Source organism: Hyla sarda, chromosome 10 (assembly GCF_029499605.1).
Source record: "Hyla sarda isolate aHylSar1 chromosome 10, aHylSar1.hap1, whole genome shotgun sequence".
In the NCBI taxonomy this organism is placed as follows: domain Eukaryota; kingdom Metazoa; phylum Chordata; class Amphibia; order Anura; family Hylidae; genus Hyla; species Hyla sarda.
The window spans coordinates 118807912-118834321 of NC_079198.1; the positions used below are offsets into that span (position 1 = coordinate 118807912).

Genomic DNA, 26410 nt, shown 5'->3' on the forward strand with positions numbered 1-26410 from the left:
CAGCCTTTGGCTGTCCGGGCATGCTGGGAGTTGTAGTTTTGCAAAAGCTGGAGGCTCCCTGCTTGGGAAACACTGACATAGACAGTGATTACAGCTCCCAGCAGATCTTTCTTTCTTTTATATGTAAGGATTTGCTTTATCTATATTAGTTATCTACTTATTTTTCTTTAATTCTCAAATTTTTCTATTTTTGGTGCCTTTAGAACCAATTACCAGGTTTCCATAGAATTAAGGTCTCAACATACAATGGTTTCAACATACAATGGTTGTCCCAGAACCAATTAGTATTGTAACTTGAGGGACCACTGCATTTCAATACAAATGTGTTTTGCTGTGTCTTTAAACAATGTCTGCATGCACTGATCCTATACAAGTGTGAGGGGTTAATATTTTCTACCCAAGCCTTATCTTTACAAGATCTGGTAGCATGTCATATGTCCACCTCTTAGCCTATAGGGCTATGGGCGTCCTGGGTCCACACCAATCCCAGGGATAAGGGGAGGATTCTAAAAGCACATGTTAGAGTTAGTCTGGCCTTGGCCAGGAAAGTGAAGGCAAGTAATCCTGCATCTCTTACACGTTCAATGAGAGTTTTCCCCATATTCTCAATGTTTCAGCACAAGGCACAGAGGCTGCAACCTGTCTAGCGCATCCCAAAACATGGGTAATACCTTCGCAAGTGGTTTCTTCAGGGACAAAGGCAGAAGAAGTCCCTAAGGAAGATTAGGTATGAGTATCCTCTGAAGTAAAGAACAAGTTGTTATCTATGAACCTTGGCTTTTCCGGGGCCTTTAGCTTCTTTGCAGTAGTGGTTAGTGGGAACATTTAACTAACTTAAAGGAGAACTCCAGAATATAAAAATTGTCCCCCATACTGCCGGCAGTAAAAAAAATAAAAGATGCACATACCTTCCTCGGCTACCCCGGGGCCTCCGATAACCGGTTCCACCGCGATCCTCTTCCTGGTTGCCGGTGGTCATACTGCGCTCAGCCAATCACCGGCTGCAGTGAAGTCCCGGCCGGCGATAGGCTGAGCGGCAGTGTGAGAACGCTTCAGGACACAAAATTCTTCACTACACCGACACCTGCTGCCAGAGCCGAAAACTTCATACTGCCACTCAGCCTATCACCGGCCGAGTCGGGACTTCACTGCGGCTGGTGATTGGCTGAGCGCAGTATGACTCATCTGCAACCAGGAAGAGGATCGCGGCGGCGACCGGAGCCGGCTACCGGATGCCCCGGGGGAGCGGAGGAAGGTATGTTCATCTTTATTTTTTTTACTGGCGGCAGTATGGGGGACAAGTTTTTATATTCTGGAGTTCTCCTTTAAGGGTTGCATCACTTCTGCTACATGACACTACAACCCTCATCATCCATCATTCACCACAATCACAACCTTACTTCTAGCGTCCCAAACTTGACCTTTGCCAGCTATGTTTCCATCACCGTACCATCATCACCGCCGCCTACCACACCATCAAAGCATTGCCTCCACTAGATACCATTGTATCCACCTCTCAGATACAAGTAGAATCTGTCCTACAGTATGCACAGATTCACTAATAGTAAACTTCCATCTTATTATGTTAATCCATCAGTGCTAAATCTACTCAAAAGTTGAATAATTTTAATTGTACAGTAATTGATCTCTATTTGTAAACAACCCGAAGCTGCTTCATCCTTCAGAGAGTTCATGAGATTCCATACACATTTTTTCAGTTTCCCAAATGTGGAAAAATTTGTTTTTCTCAGCTGGCCGATTGCCTAGAAAGCTCCTCCCATTAAAAAAAAAGTCACATGATTTCCAAGCCTGGTAAACAGCTCTCAGATCTCCACTGAACAAACGCAGAAGAAGTTACAGAAAAAAGGTTTGTCAGATCCCAAACTATATATCACTTTGTAAAGAAAGGAGGGGGGGACTATTGGACTATGTAAGAACCTACTGGGACTGACAGGGGTCCTCCTTGCAGACAGTTATATATCAGTGTTGACGCTGTCACTGTGTTCATGTTAAGTCTGCCTTGTAGTGCCGTGACGTTGTATAGCTGGGTATTTTGTGCTGTATACATGTTAATGTATTCACTGTAGTAACTGTTCAGTTTACCAATAGTGATGAGCGGCATAGGCCATATTCAAATTCGCGATATTTCGCAAATATATGGACGAATATTCGTCATATATTTGCGAAATTCGCATATTTGTTATATTCGGGTTTTTTTTGCACATATGCGAAAATATATGCGCATATGGGAAAATATATGTGCATATTCGCGGATATTGAGCCCTCCCTTCTTTAATGGTATAGAACAAATGTATGTGTCTGATTAAAATATCGTTGGACTATACAATCGGCATCTTCATTGTTTTCTGACGTTCCGAGCAGCGCTGGAACAGAGGTCCTTTTTTCTTCTCTTATCCTGCTTTATGTACTTGCCGACTCCCAGGAGGATCCCGGCCACGACCTGCAGGCTGCAGCTCCGGACCATCCACCAGTACCCCACCACGGAGGGGACATATGCATGAACCAAAGGTTCACGTAAGGTGAGCACATTATCTGCTGTGCTTCATATAATACGTGACCCATCAGGATTACACGAGGCGCTGTCCTCCATTTTTTTCTTGTTATTTCCTTAATGGTATAGGGAACTAATGGGCTAGTGCAGTGGTCTCCAACCTGCGGACCTCCAGATGTTGCAAAACTACAACTCCCAGCATGCCCGGACAGCCGTTGGCTGTCCGTGCATGCTGGAGTTGTAGTTTTGCAACATCTGGAGGTCCGCAGGTTGGATGGAGACCACTGCACTAGTCCATTAGTTCCCTATACCATTAAAGAAGGGAGGGCTCAATATTTGCAAATATGCGCATATGCGAATAGCAGAGAGGGATGCAGTGATCACTATGATGTGTAAAACATGAAAAGCAGAAGACTTGAAAAAAAAACTGCACTCACCCACTGAGAAGTATTTGCCAAATGATGCTTTATTCCAAGTGTCCATACAGCAGACGGCAAGTCAATAGCTGGAGGTGCGGGGAGCGAGAGCCAAAGCTCTTAGGTGCGGGGGGCGTACCACCAGACATTACTGTGATGTGTACTGTGAACAAAGAAAAAAACGAAAAGAAAAAAAGCAAATATTTGTCATTGCGAATATATAGTGCTATATTCGCAATATTCGGGAATTTGCAAATATGCAATATTCGTGATTAAAATTTGAATTTCAAATATTCGTGAGCAACACTATTTACCAACATAGCAGTAGGGAAGTATCCCCTGGACACCATGTGGCTTTAGTTAGTTAACAGGGGCTAACATGGGGAGCCTGCTGTGAGAATAGGAACATTGTGACATCTGATTCTGTATGTGAGTCTCCATGCATGCAATAAAACAGGGGTTCCGATCAGAGTGTGGTTGTTCTAGTTTATCTGCTATGGATAGGTTTACACAACTAGTCCCTAAAGGAAGTCAGGGATCACTTTCTACGAAAAATTACTAAAGCCTGGGGCAAAGAAAGCCCAGGGCACAAGATCCCTATTACAGGGAGACTTCCCTAAAACGTAACTTTTAATGGTGCTCTGATAAAATATTTGTGACCAAAACGTTAAAATCCCATGTCAGGGTCCACTGTGTTCTGATAAATGTGAATAAATTCACTAGTATAATTGTATAGGGAACTGCAGTTTCCCTTTATCTGAGTGGGCCGAGACAGATTTAAAACACTATCATTTGCCCCCCTCTACTAGTTTCGGCGCTACTGCACCGTCCTCAGGAGGAACAATGGGCAAAAAAACATGGAACCAGTTGATATATATAAAAAAAAGTTTTTTTCTGGATAACCCCTTTAACACCTTAACGACGCAGGACGTATATTTACGTCCTGCGCCGGCTCCCGCGATATGAAGCGGGATCGCGCCGCGATCCCGCATCATATCGCGTCGGTCCCGGCGCTCATCAACGGCCGGGACCCGCGGCTAATACCACACAGCGCCGATCGCGGTGATGCGCGGTATTAACCCTTTAGAAGCGGCGGTCAAAGCTGACTGCCGCTTCTAAAGCGAAAGTGAAAGTGACTCGGCTGCTCAGTCGGGCTGTTCGGGACCGCCGCGGTGAAATCGCGGCGTCCCGAACAGCTTGCAGGACACCGGGAGGGCCCTTACCTGCCTCCTCGGTGTCCGATCGGCGAATGACTGCTCCGTGCCTGAGATCCAGGCAGGAGCAGTCAAGCGCCGATAACACTGATCACAGGCGTGTTAATACACGCCTGTGATCTGTGTAAAAGATCAGTGTGTGCAGTGTTATAGGTCCCTATGGGACCTATAACACTGCAAAAAAAATGTAAAAAAAAAAGTGTTAATAAAGGTCATTTAACCCCTTCCCTAATAAAAGTTTGAATCACCCCCCTTTTCCCATAAAAAAAATAAAACAGTGTAAAAAAAAATAAAAATAAACATATGTGGTATCGCCGCGTGCATAAATGTCCGAACTATAAAAATATATCATTAATTAAACCGTACGGTCAATGGCGTACGCGCAAAAAAATTCCAAAGTCAAAAAAAGCGCATTTTTGGTCACTTTTTATACCATTAAAAAATTAATAAAAAGTGATCAAAAAGTCCGATCAAAACAAAAATCCTACCAATAAAAACTTCAGATCACGGCGCAAAAAATGAGTCCTCATACCGCCCTGTTCGTGGAAAAATAAAAAAGTTATAGGGGTCAGAAAATGACATTTTTAAACGTATAAATTTTCCTGCATATAGTTATGATTTTTTTCCAGAAGTGCGACAAAATCAAACCTATATAAGTAGGGGATCATTTTAACCGTATGGACCTACAGAATAATGATAAGGTATAATTTTTACCGAAATATGCACTGCGTAGAAACGGAAGCCCCCAAAAGTTACAAAATGGCATTTTTTCTTCGATTTTGTCACACAATGATTTTTTTTTCCGTTTCGCCGTGCATTTTTGGGTAAAATGACTAATGTCACTGCAAAGTAGAATGGGCGATGCAAAAAATAAGCCATAATATGGATTTTTAGGTGGAAAATTGAAAGGGTTATGATTTTTAAAAGGTAAGGAGGAAAAAACGAAAGTGAAAAAACGGAAAAACCCTGAGTCCTTAAGTGGTTAAAGCGACTTGAGCCAAGTTGTAATGCCACACACAACCTGAGGACAGGGGAGGCATAGTTTTTCGTAGACATTAGCTCTTTTTTTTTCTATTGCTGGGCAACCCCTTTAAGCAGGGGGGAGTTATCAGACAATGGAGATGAGTAGACTGTGTCTTCCTGTCTAAGCTGTCATTCGCCATTGCAGAGCCATGTCAACACTGGTCACAGATGAAGGAGGCTTTGTTATCATCTCACAAACAAGGCCTCAAAATTCGGAGAATTTACCGGAAGAAGGGCAGTCCTCTCAAGCCCCAGCCAGAATGCCGAAACCATTGGACACATTTTACCGCGGAGAACCTGAAGTTCTTGGAGTAAGTTTTACAGAGAAACTAGTCTGAGGGTGGATCATGGGATCAGAGTTCCATATATTCTCAACATTGGCAATCCACAAGTGGTGACTATAAAGAACGGATGATTAAAGGGGTACTTCGATGGAAAACTATTTTTTCTAAATCAACTGGTGCCAGAAACACATTTGAAAATTATTTCTATTAAATCTTAATCCTTCCAGTACATCAGCTGCTGTATACTGCAGAGGAAGTTCTTTTCTTTTTTAATTTCTTTTCTGTCTGACCACAGTGCTCCATGCTGACACCTCTGTCCATGTAATGAACTGCCCAGAGCAGGAGCAAATCCCCATAGCAAACATATGCTGCTCTGGACAGTTCCTGACATGGACAGTAGTGTCAGCAGAGAGCACTGTGGTCAGACAGAAAAGAAAATGAAAAAGAAAAGAACTTCCTGTGGAGCATACAGCAGCTGATAAGTACTAGAAGGATTAAGATTTTTAAATAGAAGTAATTTATAAATCTGTTTACATTTCTTGCACCAGTTGATTTAAAAAATGTTTTCCACTGGAATACCCCTTTAACCCTTATACTGTCCTAATACTACAGTGTATGGAGAGGTAACAATGTGACACAGAAAATGGCAAGTTATATATGGTGAACTCAGGGTACTCCTATATAAGTTTATACAAGTACATAATCTGCTGGGTGGGGGTTCCGCTTGCAGATATTCCACTGCAAAAATCCACAAACGGAATTTCTGCTGCTGAAAACCTACGAACATACCCTTAGACCATGTTCACACGAATCGTAATTTGACACAGAAATTCTGCTGCAGCGGAGTCCCATTGAATTCAACAGGATTCTGCTGTGTTGTGCACACGGTGGAATTTCCGTGCCAGATGTTTCCGCCACGGAAATTCCATTTTCCCTGTCCTCACAAAGAATGAACACATATTATGCCGGTGCCCTGCAGTGTCCAGGATGTCAGCACGGAGATTCTCCGTACGGACATTCCGGCGTGTGAACATAGCCTCATAGTACCAGGACACTGCAGCCGGACCTGTGAGTTAAAGGGGTACTCCCCTGGAAAACTTTTTTTTTTTTTTTTTTTTTAAATCAACTGGTGCCAGAAAGTTAGACAGATTTGTAAATTACTTCTATAAAAAAAAAATTATGTTTTCCAGGGGAGTACCCCTTTAAAAGGCCAGTAATGCTGACAGGACTGCTAGGAGAGTCCTGCATATCCCATTTACACACCCTGCACCACACACCCCGTCACCACAGGGGATAAGATGTTAGATCCCACGCGGCAGGACCCCCGCGATTTCCGGGCCAGCAGTGGCGGCATCCGGAACACGGAAGCTTGTAGCTTCTGCGTTTGTGATGTCACGCCACGTCCCCCTCCATTCATGTCTACGGGAGGGGGTGTGACGGCTAGTACATAGCCGTCATGCCTCCTCCCATAGAGGTGAATGGAGGGGGCGTGGTGGCCGGCATCGCCAATCATCCGGCTCGGAGCTTCATGCACTGAATGACAGGGGTGCCGCAGCGGAGATCGCGGCACCCCAGCGATCTAACATCTTATCCCCTATCCTTTGGATAGGGGATAAGATGTTTACAGTGGAGTACCCCTTTAAGTATTTCAGATTTTGCATTGATTCTGCAGATCCATGCCCCCCTTGGATGATGAGCACTGTAGTTGCTGCTGCAGTTACTGAGTTGGAAGCGCCACCACAGAATGTTTTTTTCTGACATATTACTTATTGTAACGTGTTATATTAGGGATGAATAACATCTTTTCCCCCTTTCTTACAGACTGTTCAAATATTTGTAGGAATCATTTTTATCACATTTGGTGCCACCTTTACCATTATATGTGAGATAGAAGCATGTTATTTCATGGAAGGCGTTATGTACACCGGAGTGCTCCTGTGGTCTGGTGCATTGGTAAGACAACTCAAAATTAAGCCTGTTGCTACCTTTCTATTACTACATAAAATACCCAAAAACCATGTGGAATAAATAATGTTTCCTTTATTTTATATGTTCATAGAATTACAAACATAATGGGGGAGATTTATCAAAACCTGTCCAGAGGAAAAGTTGCCCAGTTGCCCATAGCAACCAATCAGATCGCTGCTTTCATTTTGCAGAGGCCTTGTTAAAAATGAAAGAAGCGATCTGATTGGTTGCTATGGGCAACTGGGCAACTTTTCCTCTGGACAGGTTTTGATAAATCTCCCCCATTGAATACATTTTAGTACTTGTATTGCTAAATGTTTGTATTGAAACATGTTTTATGGAAAAATAAAACAATTTTGTCACCACAATTCTGTTTAACAATCAATTCTGAAACCCATAAAAAAAAATGTATTTTAATTTTTTTACATAGCCCTATGGGTGCTTGCTTTTTGGGGGCACTGGCTGTATTAGGCTACATTTACCCTACAGCTGCCGGATCTGGCTGGGAAATTTAAAAACCGGGCGCTCCCATATCCCAGCCGGACCGGTGCCGAAACCCATTCACTTTAATGAGCCAACTGGAGTCAGACAGTGACTCTGGGCGGTTCATCTTTACCCCATATCGGTTTTTGTGACCGGACCTAACACCGTAGTATACCACGGTTTCAGGTCCGGTCACAAAGCCGGATACTGGGCAAAAATGAGCCGTCCGGAGTCATTATCTGACTCCAGTCGGCTCATTAAAGTGAATGAGAAGCTGTGCGGGTCCGACGGGGAGACGGGGGCGCCTCGTTTTGAAATTTCCCAGCCGGACCTGACAACCGTAGGCTGCAAACGTTGTGTAAATGTAGCCTTTTTTTTAGGATAAAGATAATTTCTTGTTAACATTTTGTGGTAACTGGGTGGTTAAGGTAATCGTGTAGGGTATGTTGGTATTAACCCTTTATTGTCGTGATGCCAGGATGCGGTTTCCTTAGGGTAATGGTCCTACCGCCAACCGTCCCACAAACGGTAGGGATGAATAAGGGAATGTCCACAGCAGATATTGATGAATACCGGAATAAACTTTACTGCATATTTTATGCAACTGCAGGTAGCAAAACACCACCTACCAGTAGGCGTGAGAATCACTTCCACCTTCCACAATTCAACCTTTAACCTCATGTGGACGACAGCGTCCCATTCCTTTCTATGACACGCGCTCAGGAGCTGAGCGCAGGTCATAGCTGGGTGGTCCTGGTGACTATCTGCCACCAGGACCCATCTCTAATGCCAGATATGATCGATCACGGTGATGCCCGGATTTAACCCCTTAGACACCGCAATCAAATTTGATTGTAGCGTCTAAAATGCAAGTAAAAATGTCCCGGCAGCTCTGTGAAAGTAAGTAAAAATACCAAACCTGCCAAATTCAGGACCCGAGAAAGTGTCTACTTCCCTCCCTCACAAGCGTCTAGTATAAAAAAGTGTATGTGGTAGAGCTTTTCCCACCACAGCAGAGCTGCGCAAAATTCATCATCCTGCTGCACTTTCTTGATAAATAAGATGCACGCTAGTCAAACCCACCCCCCAAATAAACATGGGAAAATAGTTCTACCATAGACATTCTTTGATAAATCTGGGCCACCCTGTTTGATGACTCCAGGCTGAGCAGATCATTCTAACTAGCTCCGACTACGCTAACCCAATCACATAGGTGACACATTGATGACACCTAAGGTGAGAGATGAATCGCTATGGGGACCCATGCTTGGGTGGCATCATCTCTATGCCAATGTGAATTCGGGTAGAAAAACAGACATGGTGCACATCTACAATCTTGTATAATGATCTGATTGCTTCTCAGCATAATATCAAAAACTAACAGGTTGTTAGTATATAAATTTTTGATCAAAAAGTACAAGCCCACTCGCCACGTCAAGGCCACCTATTTAGAGTTGGTCCCTAACGTCCCTAGCATAAAATGGCGCAGCACCGGGCGGCGATCTCTATGCCAATGGTATCACACAAAATGCTGTCCTCCTGGCCTTTCCTCCCCAGTCTATCACATAAGTTCAGTATGACAACCAGCTATATGGAAATGAATGTATAGTTTTCAGAGATCATACCATTAAAGGGGTACTCCGGTGCAAAACTTTTTTTTTTTTTTAATCAACTGGTGCCAGAAAGTTAAACAGATTTGTAAATTACTCCTATTAAAAAATCTTAATCCTTCCTGTACTTATTAGCTGCTGAATACTACAGTGGAAATTATTTTCCGTTTGAAACACAGAGCTCTCTGCTGACATCATGACCACAGTGCTCTCTGCTGACATCTCTGTCCATTTTAGGAACTGTCCAGAGTAAAAGGAAATCCCCATAGCAAACATATGCTGCTCTGGACAGTTCCTAAAATGGACAGAGATGTCAGCAGAGAGCACTGTGCTCATGATGTCAGCGGAGAGCTCTGTGTTTCAAAAAGTAAAGAATTTCCGCTGTAGTATTCAGCAGCTAATAAGTACAGGAAGGATTAAGATTTTTTAATAGAAGTAATTTACAAATCTGTTTAACTTTCTGGCACCAGTTGATAAAAAAAAAAAAAGGTTTTCACCGGAGTACCCCTTTAATGCTTATATATAACATTAATCTGTTAATATCTGATTTTCTTCATATTCTAGTTTGTTGTTTCTGGATCACTTTTACTGTCTGCCGCCATCAAACCCACAGTGGGGAAGGTAAGAACAATTCAAAAACGTATGAAAAAGAAAAAAGCTTTGAAATTTTTTGTAAACCCTAACAACTTGCAACTACAGTGGTCCCTCAAGTTACAATATTAACCTCTTCAGGACGCAGGGCGTATGGATACGCCCTGCATTCCGAGTCCTTAAGGACCGAGGGCGTATCCATATGCCCGTGGGAAATCCGGTCCCCACCGCTAGCCGGTTGGGGACCGGAGCCGGATGCCTGCTGAAATCATTCAGCAGGCACCCTGGCACATCGCCCAGGGGGGTCCTGAGACCCCCCATGTCGGCGATCGGAGAAAATCGCATGTCAATTCAGACATGCGATTTACTCCAATTCCGGGCTGATCGGGTCTCTGGTGGCCCGATCACCCGGAAAATAGGGCTGATCGGAGTTGTCAGCAATCAGCCCCGATCAGCCTAAAGGATTGGAGTGAGATCGCAAAGCTGCGATCTACTCCTATCCTCTGGCATTAGTCAGAACGCACCCGTTCTGCCCGCCCCTGGATGTCGAGGGGCTCTGGGAAGAAGATGGAGGCCGTACCTGCAGGAGAAGATGCCTGGGGACCTGGGATCTTCGCTGGAGCCTGCAGGATCCTGATCAGGTAGGGAATCGACAGTGGGGGAGGGGGGGGGAATTGAAAGTGAAAGTAAATCGATCTTTACTGTGGCAACCACTAGGGGGGCCAAACTGCAACTCCCAGCATGCCCAGAGAGCCAAAGGCTGTCTGGGCATGCTGGGAGTTGTAGTTTTGCAACATCTGGAGGGTCACAGTTTGGAGACCACTGTTACAGTGGTGCCCAAACAGTAGCCCTCCAGATGTTGCCAAACTACAACTCTCAGCATGCCTCGACTGCCCAGGCATGCTGGGAGTTGTAGTTCTGTAACATCTGTCCCTTCAGATTTAGCAATTTTCATGACATTTTTGAAAATTGCTGCTCTACTTTGAAGCCCTCTAATTTTTTCAAAAAGCTAAAATATGTCCATTTTATGATGCCAATATAAAGTGGACATATTGTGTTTGTGAAGAAAAATTTATTTGGAATATCCATTTTCCTTACAAGCAGAGAGCTTCAAAGTTAGAAAAATGCAAAATTTTCAAAATTTTCATGAAATTTTGGGATGTAATACCTCCCTGTACTGTAGGGGGTGCTACCAGACACCAGTCAGTGCATACACTTCAGTAATACAGGTAAAGAGTAGTACAGAAGATGTAATACCTCCCTGTACTGTAGGGGGTGCTACCAGACACCAGTCAGTGCATACACTTCAGTAATACAGGTAAAGAGTAGTACAAAAGATGTAATACCTCCCTGTACTGTAGGGGGTGCTACCAGACACCAGTCAGTGCATACACTTCAGTAATACAGGTAAAGAGTAGTACAGAACATGTAATACCTCCCTGTACTGTAGGGGGTGCTACCAGACACCAGTCAGTGCATACACTTCAGTAATACAGGCAAAGAGTACAGAACATGTAATACCTCCCTGTACTGTAGGGGGCGCTACCAGACACCAGTCAGTGCATACACTTCAGTAATACAGGTAAAGAGTAGAACAGAACATGTAATACCTCCCTGTACTGTAGGGGGCGCTACCAGACACCAGTCAGTGCATGCACTTCAGTAATACAGGTAAAGAGTAGTACAGAACATGTAATAGCTCCTTATACTGTAGGGGGCGGTACCAGACACCAGTCAGTGCATACACTTCAGTAATACAGGTAAAGAGTAGTACAGAACATGTAATACCTCCCTGTACTGTAGGGGGTGCTACATTGTATGTTGTGTCTGGTTTCAAGTTACAATGGTCCAGAAAAGACCATTGCATGTTGAAACTATTGTATGTTGAGGCCATTGTAAGTTGAGGGATCACTGTAGTAGTCTCACTTCCAGGGAAGTCATGCACATGAATTTGACTGTACTCATCATAAAATAATTTGTCTTAACCCATTCGCCCCTTTTCGAAAAGAAGCCGACATGGATCATTGTGGGCAAAGGTGTTGATACCATAGAGACGGATCGTGCGGCTGCTATGAGGCCCTTGGAGAGAGGGTCTTATTCCTTTTTTCTACCGGTAGGAAGTTTTGTCGGACTCCTCTTCTCAGGGAACTGCAATGTCAGCAAATAAACGGATGAGGGTATTTTTTTTTAAGTGAATCTCTCAGTTTAAAAAAAAAAAAAACATTCTATAATGTAGACAGTAACGATAACTATTATGTGTATATCAGTAATATACATGTATAAATATAAATGTGTATATTTTTGTCCCTGCAGTTATTATTTGCCGAGACAAAATACAGGACGTGTGGGCGGAGGACAAGCACATACGCATACTTATATCTGATTTTTATGTGATTTATTGTATTCCATGGCCTACTGCAAGAACCCTGCGGAATTATTTCGGCTGTTTTGCATTCCCCTTACCTTATATAGCACAGACACCACACACCTTATTGTATTAAGAATCATTATATCTAGGTAACCGACCTATGCACACTTACTCATATTGGGGGAGATTTATCAAAACCTGTGCAGAGGAAGAGTGGTGTAGTTGCCCATAGCAACCAATCAGATTGCTTCTTTCATTTTCCACAGGCCTCTTTAGAGGCCTGTGGAAAATGAAAGAAGCAATCTGATTGGTTGCTATGGGCAACTGCACCACTCTTCCTCTGCACAGGTTTTGATAAATCTCCCCCATTGTCCAAACATTGTGAGTAGGGACCCATAGAAAAGCCGGCGTGGATGATCTGAAAAGCAGAGTCCCGTTTATTCATTAAAAGTCCGGAGACACAAGGTGAACACAGAGTAACATGTTTCAGGCGATGCCGCCCTTAGTCAAGATCTATTTTTATATATTTTAGTTTAAAGAGTACCTTTCACCAAACTAAACTTTTAATATAAAGTTCCTTATGTAATTATAAGCCACTTTGCTATTTACTAGCTGTTAAAAATTCTTAATCTTTATATGTTTTTAATGTGATTGGAAAAATGGCCACTAGGTGGCTCTGTTCTGTTCCCTGGGCAAGTCAAACAGTTAGTTTGGTCTCCTCCCGGCCTGGCAGGAGACCAAACTCAGGAAGTGTGTGCGGGGCATGGGGAGGCACAGCTCTCGCAGGCTTTAGTGACGTCGCCCCTGCTGAGGAACGCCCACTTTCTCCTGCCGGGAACTCACACAATGTGAGCAAGGGGAAGGGTATAATACACAGCTTTTTAAAGCTCTTAAAAAGGAAAAGAAATTAAAGGGGTACTCCGGTGAAAACCTTTTTTCTTTTAAATCAACTGGTGCCAGAAAGTTAAACATATTTGTAAATTACTTCTATTAAAATATCTTAATCTGTCCAGTACTTATTAGCTGCTGAATGCTACAGAGGAAATTCCTTTTTTTTTTTTTTTGGAACACTGATGACATCACGAGCACAGTGCTCTCTGCTGACATCTTTGTCCATTTTACCAACCATGCATAGCAGATGCATAGCAGATGTATGCTAAGGGCAGCATGGTTGCTTAGTGGTTAGCGCTGCTGCCCTGCAGCGCTGGGGCCTTGGGTTCATATCCCACTAAGGACAACAATAAATAAAGAGTTATTATTATTATAATGATGTCAGCAAAGAGCACTGTGCTCGTGATGTCATCAGAGAGAATTCCAAAAAGAAAAGAATTTCCTCTGTAGTATTCAGCAGCTAATAAGTACAGGAAGGATTAAGATTTTTTTAATAGAAGTAATTTACAAATCTGTTTAACTTTCTGGCACCAGTTGATTTATAAGAAAAAAGGTTGTCACCGGAGTACCCCTTTAAGGGCAGGAGAGGTGTTAGGATTAGTTAGGGAATATAATCTGAGTTAGTTTAGAAAATATGGTTTGATGACAGGTTCTCATCAACTCTTTACTGAACTCTTTTGCAAGAAAACTATAGTGGTAATAGCCGGATATGACACCATCAAATTAGGAATTTTTTGACTCCTGACAGGTAAGTGAACAGTCTACAACACACAAGTTGGTTTACTCACACTTCAGCTGTGGCTTGACCAAGTAGTGCAGATGGTTGTGTAGACTTTGGTGACTTCATTTATGGTTCACACTAGTTTAGGTCTATTATGTCCAGACTGGCAATGCCCCCTGGGCTCAGGCTGATGGTCTTCCGACTGACTGTACCCAAGCTGCCACTATGCAGATTTCCAATTTCTAACAATGATTGTCCATTTTTATTTCAGGTGAGGTCAAGTTTGGTGATGAACATTATCAGTATTGCTGCATCTTGCATTACAATAATTATAATTGCAACAGTTTTTCCTACACCAGTCTATTATCCAACTTCCCATCTGTATTGTGCATATTATAAACAAAGTACGGAATGCATAGGATCATTGAACTACCAGGTAAATGTTTTTATTTTGTGTTCTTATTCTGTATTGTAAAGTATATTACATTATCCCCTTAAAGGGAACCAAGCACTAGATTTTACCATCTATAAGGCTTGATATTTTACCATAAATAACATTTGGCAACGCGTTATATATAGTAAAATTTTTATCCTCACCATCGTTGGGAGAAACGTTTTTGCCCCCAGGGATGGTGAGTATATGAAGTTATAAAGTCTTACCTGGCCATCCCGTAAGTAGTCCCCTGGGCGGAGAGCTATACTTAACAGGTCCCGTTGCTCCGACCATAGTGACGGCCCCTCGGCGTGATTGACAGCCCGCGTCATATCTCTGCTCCCTAAGCAGATGGAGGGGACATCACTACAGGTAGGGAACCTACCCCGTCCACTAAGCTAGTCAAGATACCCTGATCAGCTCCCCTGAGCAAGCCGGCAACCATATACTTCAGTAATACAGGTAAAGAGTACAGAACATGTAATACCTCCCTTTACTGTAGGGGGCGCTACCAGACACCAGTCAGTGCATGCACTTCAGTAATACAGGTAAAGAGTAGTAATGAACATGTAATACCTCCCTGTACTGTAGGGGGCACTACCAGACACCAGTCAGTGCATACACTTTAGTAATACAGGTAAAGAGTACAGAACATGTAATACCTCCCTGTACTGTAGGGGGCGCTACCAGACACCAGTACGTGCATACACTTCAGTAATACAGATAAAGAGTACAGAACATGTAATACCTCCCTGTACTGTAGGGGGTGCTACCAGACACCAGTCAGTGCATGCACTTCAGTAATACAAGTAAAGAGTAGTACTGAACAAGTAATACCTCCCTGTACTGTAGGGGGCGCTACCAGATATCAGTCAGTGCATACACTTAAGTAATACAGGTAAAGAGTACAGAACATGTAATACCTCCCTGTACTGTAGGGGGCGCTACCATGCACTTCAGTAATACAGGAGTTTTACCAGTGAAATGTCCATTCTGATTGGTCAGTTCTTCCAGCCATTGACACGTTTCGTAGATCTGGACTGTACCATTGTATGTTGAGTTTGGTTTCAAGTTACAATGGTCCAGAAAAGACAATTGTATGTTAAAACTATTGTACGTTGAGGCCATTGTAAGTTGAGGGATCACTGTATATAATTAATTAATTAATGTATTTATTTATGTATTTATTTATTTATTTATTTATTCATTCATTCATTCATTTAACCACTTAAGGACTCAGGGCGTACCTGTACGCCCTGAGTCGGCTCCCTTTCTATAATGCAGGGCCACAGTGTCATAGCAAGCCTGGCCTCTAACAACAGTCGGGACCCATGGCTAATAGTGCGCGGTGCCATGCGCTATTAACCCTTTATACTCGGTGTTCAAAGTTGATTGTTGCGTCTAAAGTGGAAGTAAAGTACTGCCGGTTAGCTCAGTGGGCTGTCCGGGACCGCCGCGGTGAAATCGCGGCGTGCCGAACAGCTGGCAGACACATGGAGGGTCCTCACCTGCCTCCTGTGTCGCCGATCGCCGAATGACTGCTCAGTGCCTGAGATCCAGGCATGAGTAGTCGAGCGGCAGAATCATCGATCAATGTTATCCTATGAGATAACACAGATCGATGTAAAAGATTTAGTGTGTTTTAGCCACTAGAGGGGGTTATAACACTGCAAAAAAACGATCATTTAACCCTTTCCCTAATAAAAGTAATAATCCCCCCCTTTTCCCATTTAAAAAAAAAAACTGTGTAAATAAAAATAAAAACAAACATATGTGGTATCACCACGTGTGGAAATGTCCAAATTGTAAAAATATATTGTTAAGTAAACAGCCCGGTCATTGGCGTAAACCAAAATAGAGTATATTTGGTCACTTTTTATATCATGAAAAAATGAATAAAAAGCGACCAAAAAGTCTGATCAATACAAAAATGGTACCGCTAAAAACTTCAGATCACAGCTCATAACATGAGCCCTGGAAGTGGAAAAATAAAAAAGTTATAGGGGTCAGAGACAATCGTTAATTTCTAACGATAATTTGTTTTCCCTTAGTCCTAACAGTAGCACAGATGGGGTATTCCACCCCCCGCGAACTGGTAGGACAGATGGAAGTTTTATTGAACCTAATTAAACAATCAGTAAAGACACACCCACAACACCCTGTATAAGTAAGAGGGTCATCCTCTGCTCCATTGTGTAGTAACAAGAAGAACTAAAGGCAAATAATAGAAGAAAATAACTTAACTAGGGAGGGAAAGTTGTGCTACTGTTAGGACTAAGGGAAAACAAATTATCGTTAGAAATTAACGATTCCCTTACATCCTAACCAGTAGCACAGATGGGGAAATGGCAAGCAGAAACCCTATGAGGGAGGGCTCTCATGCCTGACGGCAGATAATACTGTCCGTCCAAATGAGGAGAAATCGGCCAATCTACTGTCAAGTCTGTAGTGGGTGATAAATGTGGAGAGTGAACTCCAGGAAGCAGCTTTGCATATATGTTCCAAGGGAACAAGACTCCTTTCCGCAAAGGAGGTAGATACAGACCTGGTGGAATGAGCTTTTACAAACTCAGGAGGCTCCTTACCTTGGGATACCATGGCAATACGAATAGCATCTTTTACCCATCTACTGATGGAGGGCTTTGAAGCTTTAAGACCTCTCTTGGGTCCTGAAAAGAGAATTAGCAGATTTTCATCCTTCCGAAACTCCAAAGATCTTCTTATATAGATCTGGAGACATCTCGAGATATCTAGGCAATGAAGAGCACTATCTTCATTGGAGGATGGAGGAGGATAAAATACTGGCAGGGATATAACTTGATTAATATTTTGGAATGATGGAACTTTAGGTATAAAGGATGGCATGAATCTGAGTAACACTCGATCCGGCAAAAATTTAGTATATGATTCAAGTGCTGAGAGCGCTTGAAGTTCCCCAATCCTTTTGGCTGAAGTGATTGCCAGTAAAAAAGTTATTTTAATGGTAACAAACTTCATGTCCACCTCCTCCAAGGGCTCAAAGGGGGGAGATGCTAACCCCTTGAGCACCATCGATAAGTCCCATGCTGGGATAGGTTGTATAATTGTAGGTTTTAACCTTGAGGATCCCCTCAAGAATATTTTGACTAGCGGGTCTTGAGACAATGGTTTATTGAGAAAGGCAGAGATGGCTGATACCTGAACTCTGAGTGTGGAAGGAGATAGATTCTTGTCTAATCCCTCCTGGAGAAAGTTGAGGATTGTGGCAACAGCTGGATTCTGTCCAGGTAGTTGTTTCTTGGAGCACCAAGACTGAAAAGTTGTCCAAATTCTTTTATAGGCTCTGTTAGTGGACTCCGCTCTGGAATGCGAGAGGGTATTCAAGACCGCACTAGAAAGCCCTTCTAGATGTGGAAGGGACTGGTCAACCTCCAGGCTGTCAGGTTGAACATTTGAAGATTTGAGCAGCTGTGAGTGTCCCCCGACACTAGTGCTTGCTCTGGGGGAAGCCTCCAGAATTGTCCCCGACTCATTTGCAAGAGTTGGGTAAACCAAGCTCTCTTGGGCCAAAATGGAATTATGGCTATGACAGAGGCTTGGTCCTGCCTGATTTTCATCAATACCCTTGGGATCAAGGAAATTGGAGGGAAGATGTAGGCCAGCCTGAACCTCCATGGGATTGAGAGAGCATCGATTGCTACTGGGTTGTCTTCCCTGTACAGGGAACAAAATCTCACCACTTTGGTGTTGAACCTTGTTGCCATAAGATCTATTTCTGGCATACCCCACCTGAGTGTTATTTGTTTGAACATCTCTGGATGGAGAGACCATTCTCCAGTTGAAAGTCCTCTGCTCAGGCGGTCGGCGATCACATTGAGAGATCCCCGAATGTGAACTGCCGACAGGTGGGTTAGGTTCCTCTCTGCCCAATCCAAGATTAGACCCACCTCTCTGAGGAGGCTTTGTGATCGAGTGCCTCCCTGCTTGTTGATGTACAATACAGCCGTCATGCTGTCGGATTGGATCTTTACTGCTTTCCCTTGAAGAAGAGAAGCAAAGTGGAGGAGTGCTAATCTGATGGCTCGAATCTCGAGGAGATTGGAGGTTAACCCTCTCTCCTGTGGAGACCAAGATCCCCGCACTAACAGATCCAAGAGATGCGCTCCCCAACCTACAAGGGACGCGTCGGTAGTAAGTATGATCCAAGGGGGTTGCATTATTGACTTGCCGTCCTCGAGGTGAGACCACCATCTGAGAGAGGACCGAACTCGATAAGACAGGGAGTGGCACTTGTTTAGGCCCGAGGGCCTGAGATTCAAAGTGGCGAGCACCTCTGATTTAAGAGGGCGTAGATGCCAAAGAGCCCAAGGAACCGCATCCACGGTAGCGGACATAAGTCCCAACATCCGCATGAGAGTGCGAATGGAAACTCTCCGGGGTACAGAGAGAAAAAGGGCCGATTCCTGAACCCGAGATTTCCTCTCGGGAGAGAGGTAAAGTGTCATGGAGATTGAGTCGACTATGAAGCCGAGGAACCTCACTGAGGTCGTTGGGAGGAAATTCGATTTGGCCCAATTGACTATCCACCCTAACTGGTGAAGGAAGGATACTGCTAGTTGCAGATGTTGGGACAGGATCGCAGAAGAAGGAGCTCTGAGGAGCCAATCGTCTAGGTAGGGAACGATGCTGAGCCCCTGGAGCCTTAGAGCAGCAACTACCGCTACCATCACTTTGGTAAATGTGTGTGGGGCCGAAGAAATTCCAAACGGGAGGGCTACAAACTGGAGGTGTTTTAGAACTCCCCCTACCTGAACTGCGATCCTTAGATACTTTCTGGATACCGGATGAAGGTAAGCATCCTTTAGATCCAGAGTAGCCAGGTAATCCCCTGGCGAGATGAGGTTGACCACAGATTGAATAGTTTCCATACGAAAGCGTTTGTGCTTTACATACTGATTGAGATATCTCAGATCTATAATCATCCGCCAGTCTCCTGTTACCTTGGGAACTAGGAAGGCTGGAGAATAAATTCCTGACCCCCGCTCTGCAAGAGGAACTTCCTCTAAGGCATTCTTCTGGATGTATTCCAGAATGTAGGTTTCTAGCGCCCCCTGTTTGATTGGACTCTTGTCTCCACATAATTGGATGGGGGAATTGATTCGAGGTCTATCGAATAACCATCCGAGATTAATCTCAGGACCCAAGGGTCCTGAATGTGGAGGGACCAGGCGCTTAAAAAATGGTGAAGACGACCACCAACTGGAATCTGGGGGGCAGGATGGGAAACTGGAAAGGTCACCTCGGCAAGGAACCCAGAGCTTCGTAGAAGCCCGCAGTCAGAGCTTTCTGTTGTCTTTGGGGCCACGGGAGCGTTTTCCGCCCCGGCGTTGATTACCCCAGTCTCTCTGAGGCTTAGGCTGGGGGGCTGATCCGCCCCCAGAACGCCGCCCTCGACCACGAAAGGAGGAATAAGGAAGGGACTTGCCTTTCTTGTCAGAAAGTCCCTCCATAATGCGGTCCAGCTCAGCTCCGAAAAGAATGCCGGGTTCGTAAGGCACAGCACATAAGGTGTTCTTGGAAGAGTTGTCAACCTTCCAAGGTTTTAACCACAGAGGACGTCGTCCAGCGGAAGCCAGGGCCATAGACTTGGAGGCCAATTTAAGATGCTGGGTGGAAGCATCGCACAAAAAATCAACGGCCAGATTGGACGTCTTGAAGGATGATAGAATTTCATCTCTAGGAACCCCCTGGTCCAAATCCGACTGGATGTTAGAAAGGCGGGTCTTCAAAAAGTTTGCTACCTCAGAGCAAGCTATCGCCACTGATGCAGATGCAGAAGCAGTGGAGTAGGAGCGCCTCATGGCACAGTCAGCCTTCCGATCCATTGGATCCTGCAAGGCAGACCCATCCTCAGCAGGGACCACTGTCCTCTTGGAAAGTTTGGCAACTGCCATGTCAACCTTAGGGACAGGGCCCCAGGAGGAAAGTTGAGATTCCTGTATAGGAAACATGGTCTTAAATCTTTTAGTTAAGACCGGACCCTTTTCTGTTTTTTTCCATTCCGTTCTAAGCACGGATAGAAGGGTATCATCCGCTTTAAAGACCCTAGGTCCCTTAGAGGCGGAGGTAGAGGCTTTCCCGGGATCAACATCCTGGTCCCCCGACCGGATGGATCTCAGAAGACGCTGGGTCTTTTCCAGCGGAAAGAAATAGGATGCAGTGACCTCCTCATCCGAAGAGGAGGACTTGGAATCTTCTCTCTCCTGATCCACAGACGTCTCCATTCTGGGAGGTGAAGAAGGTCTGGCGCGTTTCTGAGAGACAACGTGTTTCAGCTCCTCAATAGAGGCTTGCATAGCCGACATGTTAGTGGAGACCCACACATACATATCTTGGACTGTAGGTTCAGTCTGGTGGGCAGGTAGAGACTTAGCCCTACAAGGAGGGCACCTGGAAAATTCATAATTATCCTCAAGGGGAGTATTGCAGTCATGGCAAGAGAGGTGCTTGCGCTTGGCGGATCTTTTTGCCAAGCCTTCACGATCCCCTGAGCCCTCGGTCGACATATCTAGATAAATATGAGAGGAGGATTAGATAATGTAGCGGCAAGAAAAAAATTGCGGCTAACTAAAATATAATTTAGAATACCCAAAGTTCTCAGTAAGAGACCAGGTAAGATATAGAGATAGGGAACAGTAGTATCCGCAAGGATGCACTACTAGACTCAAAAAGACAGGACTGTGGAAGTACCAACAGCTCTGCGCTCTAGGAGGCTGAATGACAGCCTAGGGGGAGTTTAAATATCCTCCTGGCTGGCGCCAAAACAAGACTCCGCCCACAAGGCGGAGTTACAGAGATAAAGAAATCCTGTCTTAAAAAAACAGGAGAAAAACAGGAAAAAAAGGAACCCTATTAGTTAGAGGGTTATGGGAAGAGGCTCCTCGCTCGGTTTCGCCGCATTATTAGCAAAAAACGGCGCAAAAAACCGAGCCGGGAGCGAAGAGAGAAACAGGAAGTGACGTCAGACGCCGCTGACGCACTTCCGGCCGGGGCCGCGATTGTGAGTCGCGGCTACGAGGAATAGAAGCAGATGGGCGCAAACTAAGCCCAATTTGCAAGTAAGAAAAAAAACACCCCTCCTACTCATATAACAGGAGTAAGGGGGTCACCATCTGTCCCACTGTCCGGGAGGACAGAAAAAAACACAATGGAGCAGAGGATGACCCTCTTACTTATAAAGGGTGTTGTGGGTGTGTCTTTACTGATTGTTTAATTAGGTTCAATAAAACTCCCATCTGTCCTACCAGTTCGCGGGGGGTGGAATACCCCATCTGTGCTACTGGTTAGGACGTAAGGGAATTTTAAATGTATAAATTTCCGTGCATGTAGTTATGATTTTTTCCAGAAGTACAACAAAATCAAACCTATATAAGTAGGGGATCATTTTAATTGTATGGACCTACAGAATAAAGATTAGGTGTAATTTTTACAGAAAAATTTACTGTGTAGAAACAGAAGCTCCCAAAATTTACAAAATTAAGTTTTTTCTTCAATTTTGTCACACAATGATTTTTTTTCCCGTTTCGCCGTAGGTTTTTGGGTAAAATGACTGATGTCATTACAAAGTAGAATTGGTGGCGCAAAAAAATAAGCCACATATGGATTTTTAGGTGCAAAATTGAAAGAATTACCGTATATTCCGGTGTATAAGACGACTTTTTAACCCCGACTTTTTTTCTGAAAAGTCGGGGGTCGTCTTATACGCCGGGTATTGGGGTCTGGGATAGGAAAACTTATGACTCTCTGCCCGGGCCGGCTCCCGTGTGCGGGGGTCGGCCAAGAGCAGATAAAAACTAATTACTGATACTAAAAACCAGGGTGTCTCCAGCTGTTGTGAAACTACAACTCCCAGCATGCCCGGACAACCTTTGCCGGTCCGGGCATGCTGGTAGTTGTAGTTACACAACAGCTGAAGGCCCCCTGGTTTTTAGTATCACGGGAGCAGATAATCATAGCTTTTCCTATGCCCGACATCCCTGTGTCCTGAAAGATCTTTTCGGGACATAGGGATGTCTGCCAGTCACTCACCATTCCCCGACCGGCGCGCGTCCTCCTGCGGTCCTCCTCCGCTTCTCTGCCTCTATGGTTGTACGCACGGGACGTCAGTGACGTCCTCCTGCGACCATAGAGACGCAGGAGGACCAGGAGGACCGCAGGACCATTGCAGGAGGACGCATGCCGACCGGGGCCTGGTGAGTGACTGGCGGCGCGTCATCTTTTTCAGTGATCCGGTCACCACTCCTACGGGACTGCTGCTAGGGTCCATAGCAGTAGATGACCCCGGGCCGGAGGAGCGGTAATCAGAACACTGTGGGGGCAGTACAGACATAGGAGCTGCCTATTAATGTGGGGTAACTCCCGACCTAATGTGGGGTAACTCCCAACCTAATGTTAGGGAAGCTGCCTACTATTGTGGGGGAACTATCGACCTAATGTGGGGGAACTGCTGACCTAATGGGGGGAGCTGCCTACTATTGTGGGGGAAATGCTGACCTAATGTGGGGGGGGACTGCCGACCTAATGTGGGGGGAACTGCTGACCTAATGTGGGGGGAGCTGCCTACTATTGTGGGGGAACTGCTGAACTAATGTGGGGGAGCTGCCTACTATTGTGGGGGAACTGCTGACCTAATGGGGGGAGCTGCCTACTAATGTGGGGGGAACTGCTGACCTAACATGGGGGGAGCTGCCTGCTATTGTGGGGGAACTGCTGACCTAATGTGGGGGAGCTGCCTACTATTGTGGGGGAACTGCTGACCTAATGTGGGGAACTGCTGACCTAATGTGGGGGAACTGCTGACTTAATGTGGGGGAGCTGCCTACTATTGTGGGGGAACTGCCGACCTAATTTGGGGGAACTACAACCTAATGTGGGGAAACTGCCTACTAATGTGAGGGAACTGCCAACCTAATGTGGGGGAACTGCCAACCTAATGTGGGGGAACTGCCAACCTAATGTGGGGGAACTGCCAATCTAATACGGGGGACCTGCAACCTAATGTGGGGGAACATGCTGTCTACCTAAGGTACTGTACATCGCGGTAGAAGGGGTAGCCTTATACGGCGAGTATATCCCAAACTCTATATTTTAACTGTAAAAGTTGGGGGTCGTCTTATACGCCCAGTTGTCTTATACGCCAGCATATACGGTATGATTTTTTAAAGGTGAGAAGGAAAATCTAAAGTGCAAAAACTGAACAACCTTAAGGGGTTAACCACATTTCTTTTCTTTTTAGGCAAGCTTGGGTGGTACCATGATGTTTTTATTTCTACTTACCATACTAATGCTTTGCATCACCATATCCACATCCGTGTTTGGGTGTAGAACCGCTTGCCGATCAGCTTACAATGAAATGGTGAGTTGCCAGATCTATAAATGTAGAAGGGGGGAGATTTATCAAAACCTGTACAGAGCAAAAGTTGACTAGTTGCCCATAGCAACCAATCAGATCGCTCCTTTCATTTTTGAAAAGGTCTCTGAAAAATGAAAGAAGCAATCTGATTGGTTGCTATGGGCAACTAGTCAATTTTTCCTCCCACTGCTGGTTTTGGTTCAAAATACTGACCAAAATACTGCGTGTGAACCCAGCCTTAAAGGGGTACTCCGGCAATAAGATGCCTGATTGCGGGGGTCCCGCCGCTGGGGACCCCCGTGATCTTCCACGCCGCACCTCGTTAGAATCAGCCCCCGGAGCGTGCTCGCTCCGGGTCTGAGTATTAGCGATCACGGGGACGGAGCATAGTGACGTCACGGCTCCGCCCCTATGTGACGGCACGCACCGCCCCCTCAATGCAAGCCTATGGAGGATGTCTTAGCGCCGGAGTATCCCTTTAAGGTATGTTCATATACAGACAGGTTTGTAAACATACCCTTAGGCTAGGTGCACACTGAGGAAGCCTCAGATGGAAAAATTCCGTCCGGAGGTTCCGAGGACCACGGTAACATTGCCATGTCTACCATGTCTTCAATGCAGATTCCGCCTAAAGAATGAGCAGGCTTATTCCTTTGGCGGCGGAATATTCACTGCTGAAATTCCATACTGTGCACTGTGTAGTAGAATCCCATTGCCAGCAATGTAATTCTGCTGCACTGGAATTTCCGACTGAAATTCCTAAGCGCAATTCTGGACAGAAATAGTGTGCACCTAGCCTTAGTGTATGTTCACACGTGAAATGTCCATGTGGGATTCCGCCGGAATATTTTGCACAGACATTCCGCTGCAGCAGAGTCCCATTGATTTCAATGGGATTCTGATGCACTGTTAACACAGTGGAATTTCCGCAGCAGATGTTTCTGCCGTGAAAATCCTGATTCTGGCGTCCACAAAAAGAATAGACTTGTTTGGAAATACATAACCGTCTATGAGACTGCGCATTTCCGAGTGGTCCTAGTGCCCGACAGATTATTCAAATATGCGGAACGTCTACACATGTTTTCTTTGCGGACGTTCTGCAGATTTTAGGCCGTGTAAACATGGCCTTAGAGTGAAAATTAGCCAGTTGAATACCGAACAAGACAAGCCACTGATCCCTCCACGAGTAATGAGTAGAAGACTAAAGCTAGTTATACATATTCTCTAGCTGTCCACTGACAACTCTCTCTCTTGATTCCCCCTTACACATTCCCACTTGGCATGTATTCTGAGGGGAGAGGGAGGATCAACCAAAGGATTGGGCTTGTTGAAATCCAACATGCTGGACCCTTCTCTTATCCAATTGGGGTACTCCACTGGCCATCGTTCGGAACTAAATGTTTGGAATGCTCTTTTCGCACCGCCGGGACGGCCATGCCCCTCGTGATGTCACGACCACTCCCCCTCAATGCAAGTTTATGGGAGGGTGTGTGTCCATCATCACGCCCCCTCTCATTAACTTACATTGAGGGGGCGTGTCCGTGACATCACAAGGGGTGTGGCCGATCCCCAGCAGCGCGAAAAGTGTTCTGAACATTTAGTTCTGAATGCGGGCCAGTGGAGTACCCCTTTATATGCGCATGGCCAGCTTTCGATGTGTTTGCTATGTTTGCTTCACTGTTTTGTTTTCACTGTTTCTGTCTTTTGTTGTTTGTCCACAAGATGGCGCTATTCTCCCCTGTGTTTATCAGCGCAAGCAGGATGGAACGTTACAAGATTTATGTTCATGACCTTATAACGCTCAGATATCACAGTTGTAGGTTTACTATATTGTGAATTAAATACTGTCCGTGCTTTTATTCTAGAATGTGATCATCTATCAAACTATGTCTTTGAAGGCACCAGTTACAACCACAGAGGCGTCTCTAACCTCCACAACTCTGCTGGACTCCTGACCAGGACTTGAAGGCGGCCATGGGTTATACTACACATCACAGACATCCGATGCAAGAATACAGTATACGTATGAAATATAGTCATTATCTGACTGACATACAGTATATGTTACAGGACTCCTCTTTTATTGGAAATGCACAAACATCATAAATATATGTAGTGTTCAATAGATAAGATATTGTACTGTAGTAGAAATATATACTCTATTGGGGAAATTGATCAACAGCTTAAGACTTTAATTTTTTTGTGGTGAAAAGTCTCATCCTCCTTCCTTGCGACTTTTTTGCAACTTTTCACTGCACCACAGATTTCTTAGAAATGACTGTAGACAGTCAAATCTGCGACCCCTGCAAACCACCCGAAAAAGTCTCAAACCACCTCCAGGTCAGACCTGGCTCACAAAAATGCCTGTGGAGAGCATTTTTAAAAAGTTGTACAACAACTATTTGTAAAGCTCCGCTCCCCGACCACTCGCCCGCTTCTGTTGCAAGACTACAACTTCCAGCATGCCCATACAGTGAGGACATGCTGGGAGTTGTAGTTGCAACA

The 26410-nt window shown here is 44.7% G+C and overlaps 2 protein-coding genes across 2 annotated transcripts in view; one reads left to right on the forward strand and one right to left on the reverse strand.

Annotated features, from left to right (window-relative positions):
- LOC130293327 (olfactory receptor 5V1-like) overlaps positions 1 to 26410 on the reverse strand; it is an 85766-nt gene that overhangs the window by 59041 nt on the left and 315 nt on the right. The window contains exons 2-3 of the mRNA XM_056541863.1: positions 23830 to 23922; positions 2950 to 3091 (exon numbers count right to left, since the gene is read on the reverse strand). Of these exons, the coding sequence (XP_056397838.1) occupies positions 2950 to 2995 (46 nt within the window). The 5' untranslated portion in view covers positions 2996 to 3091; positions 23830 to 23922. The remainder of the gene's footprint in view (positions 1 to 2949; positions 3092 to 23829; positions 23923 to 26410) is intronic.
- LOC130293328 (membrane-spanning 4-domains subfamily A member 4D-like) lies at positions 1818 to 26097 on the forward strand. Its single transcript, XM_056541864.1, has 7 exons — positions 1818 to 1866; positions 5309 to 5476; positions 7271 to 7402; positions 10075 to 10131; positions 14353 to 14517; positions 23789 to 23908; positions 25771 to 26097. The coding sequence occupies exons 2-7, from the start codon at positions 5315 to 5317 to the stop codon at positions 25858 to 25860; spliced, it is 726 nt and encodes a 241-aa protein (XP_056397839.1). The 5' UTR covers positions 1818 to 1866; positions 5309 to 5314; the 3' UTR covers positions 25861 to 26097.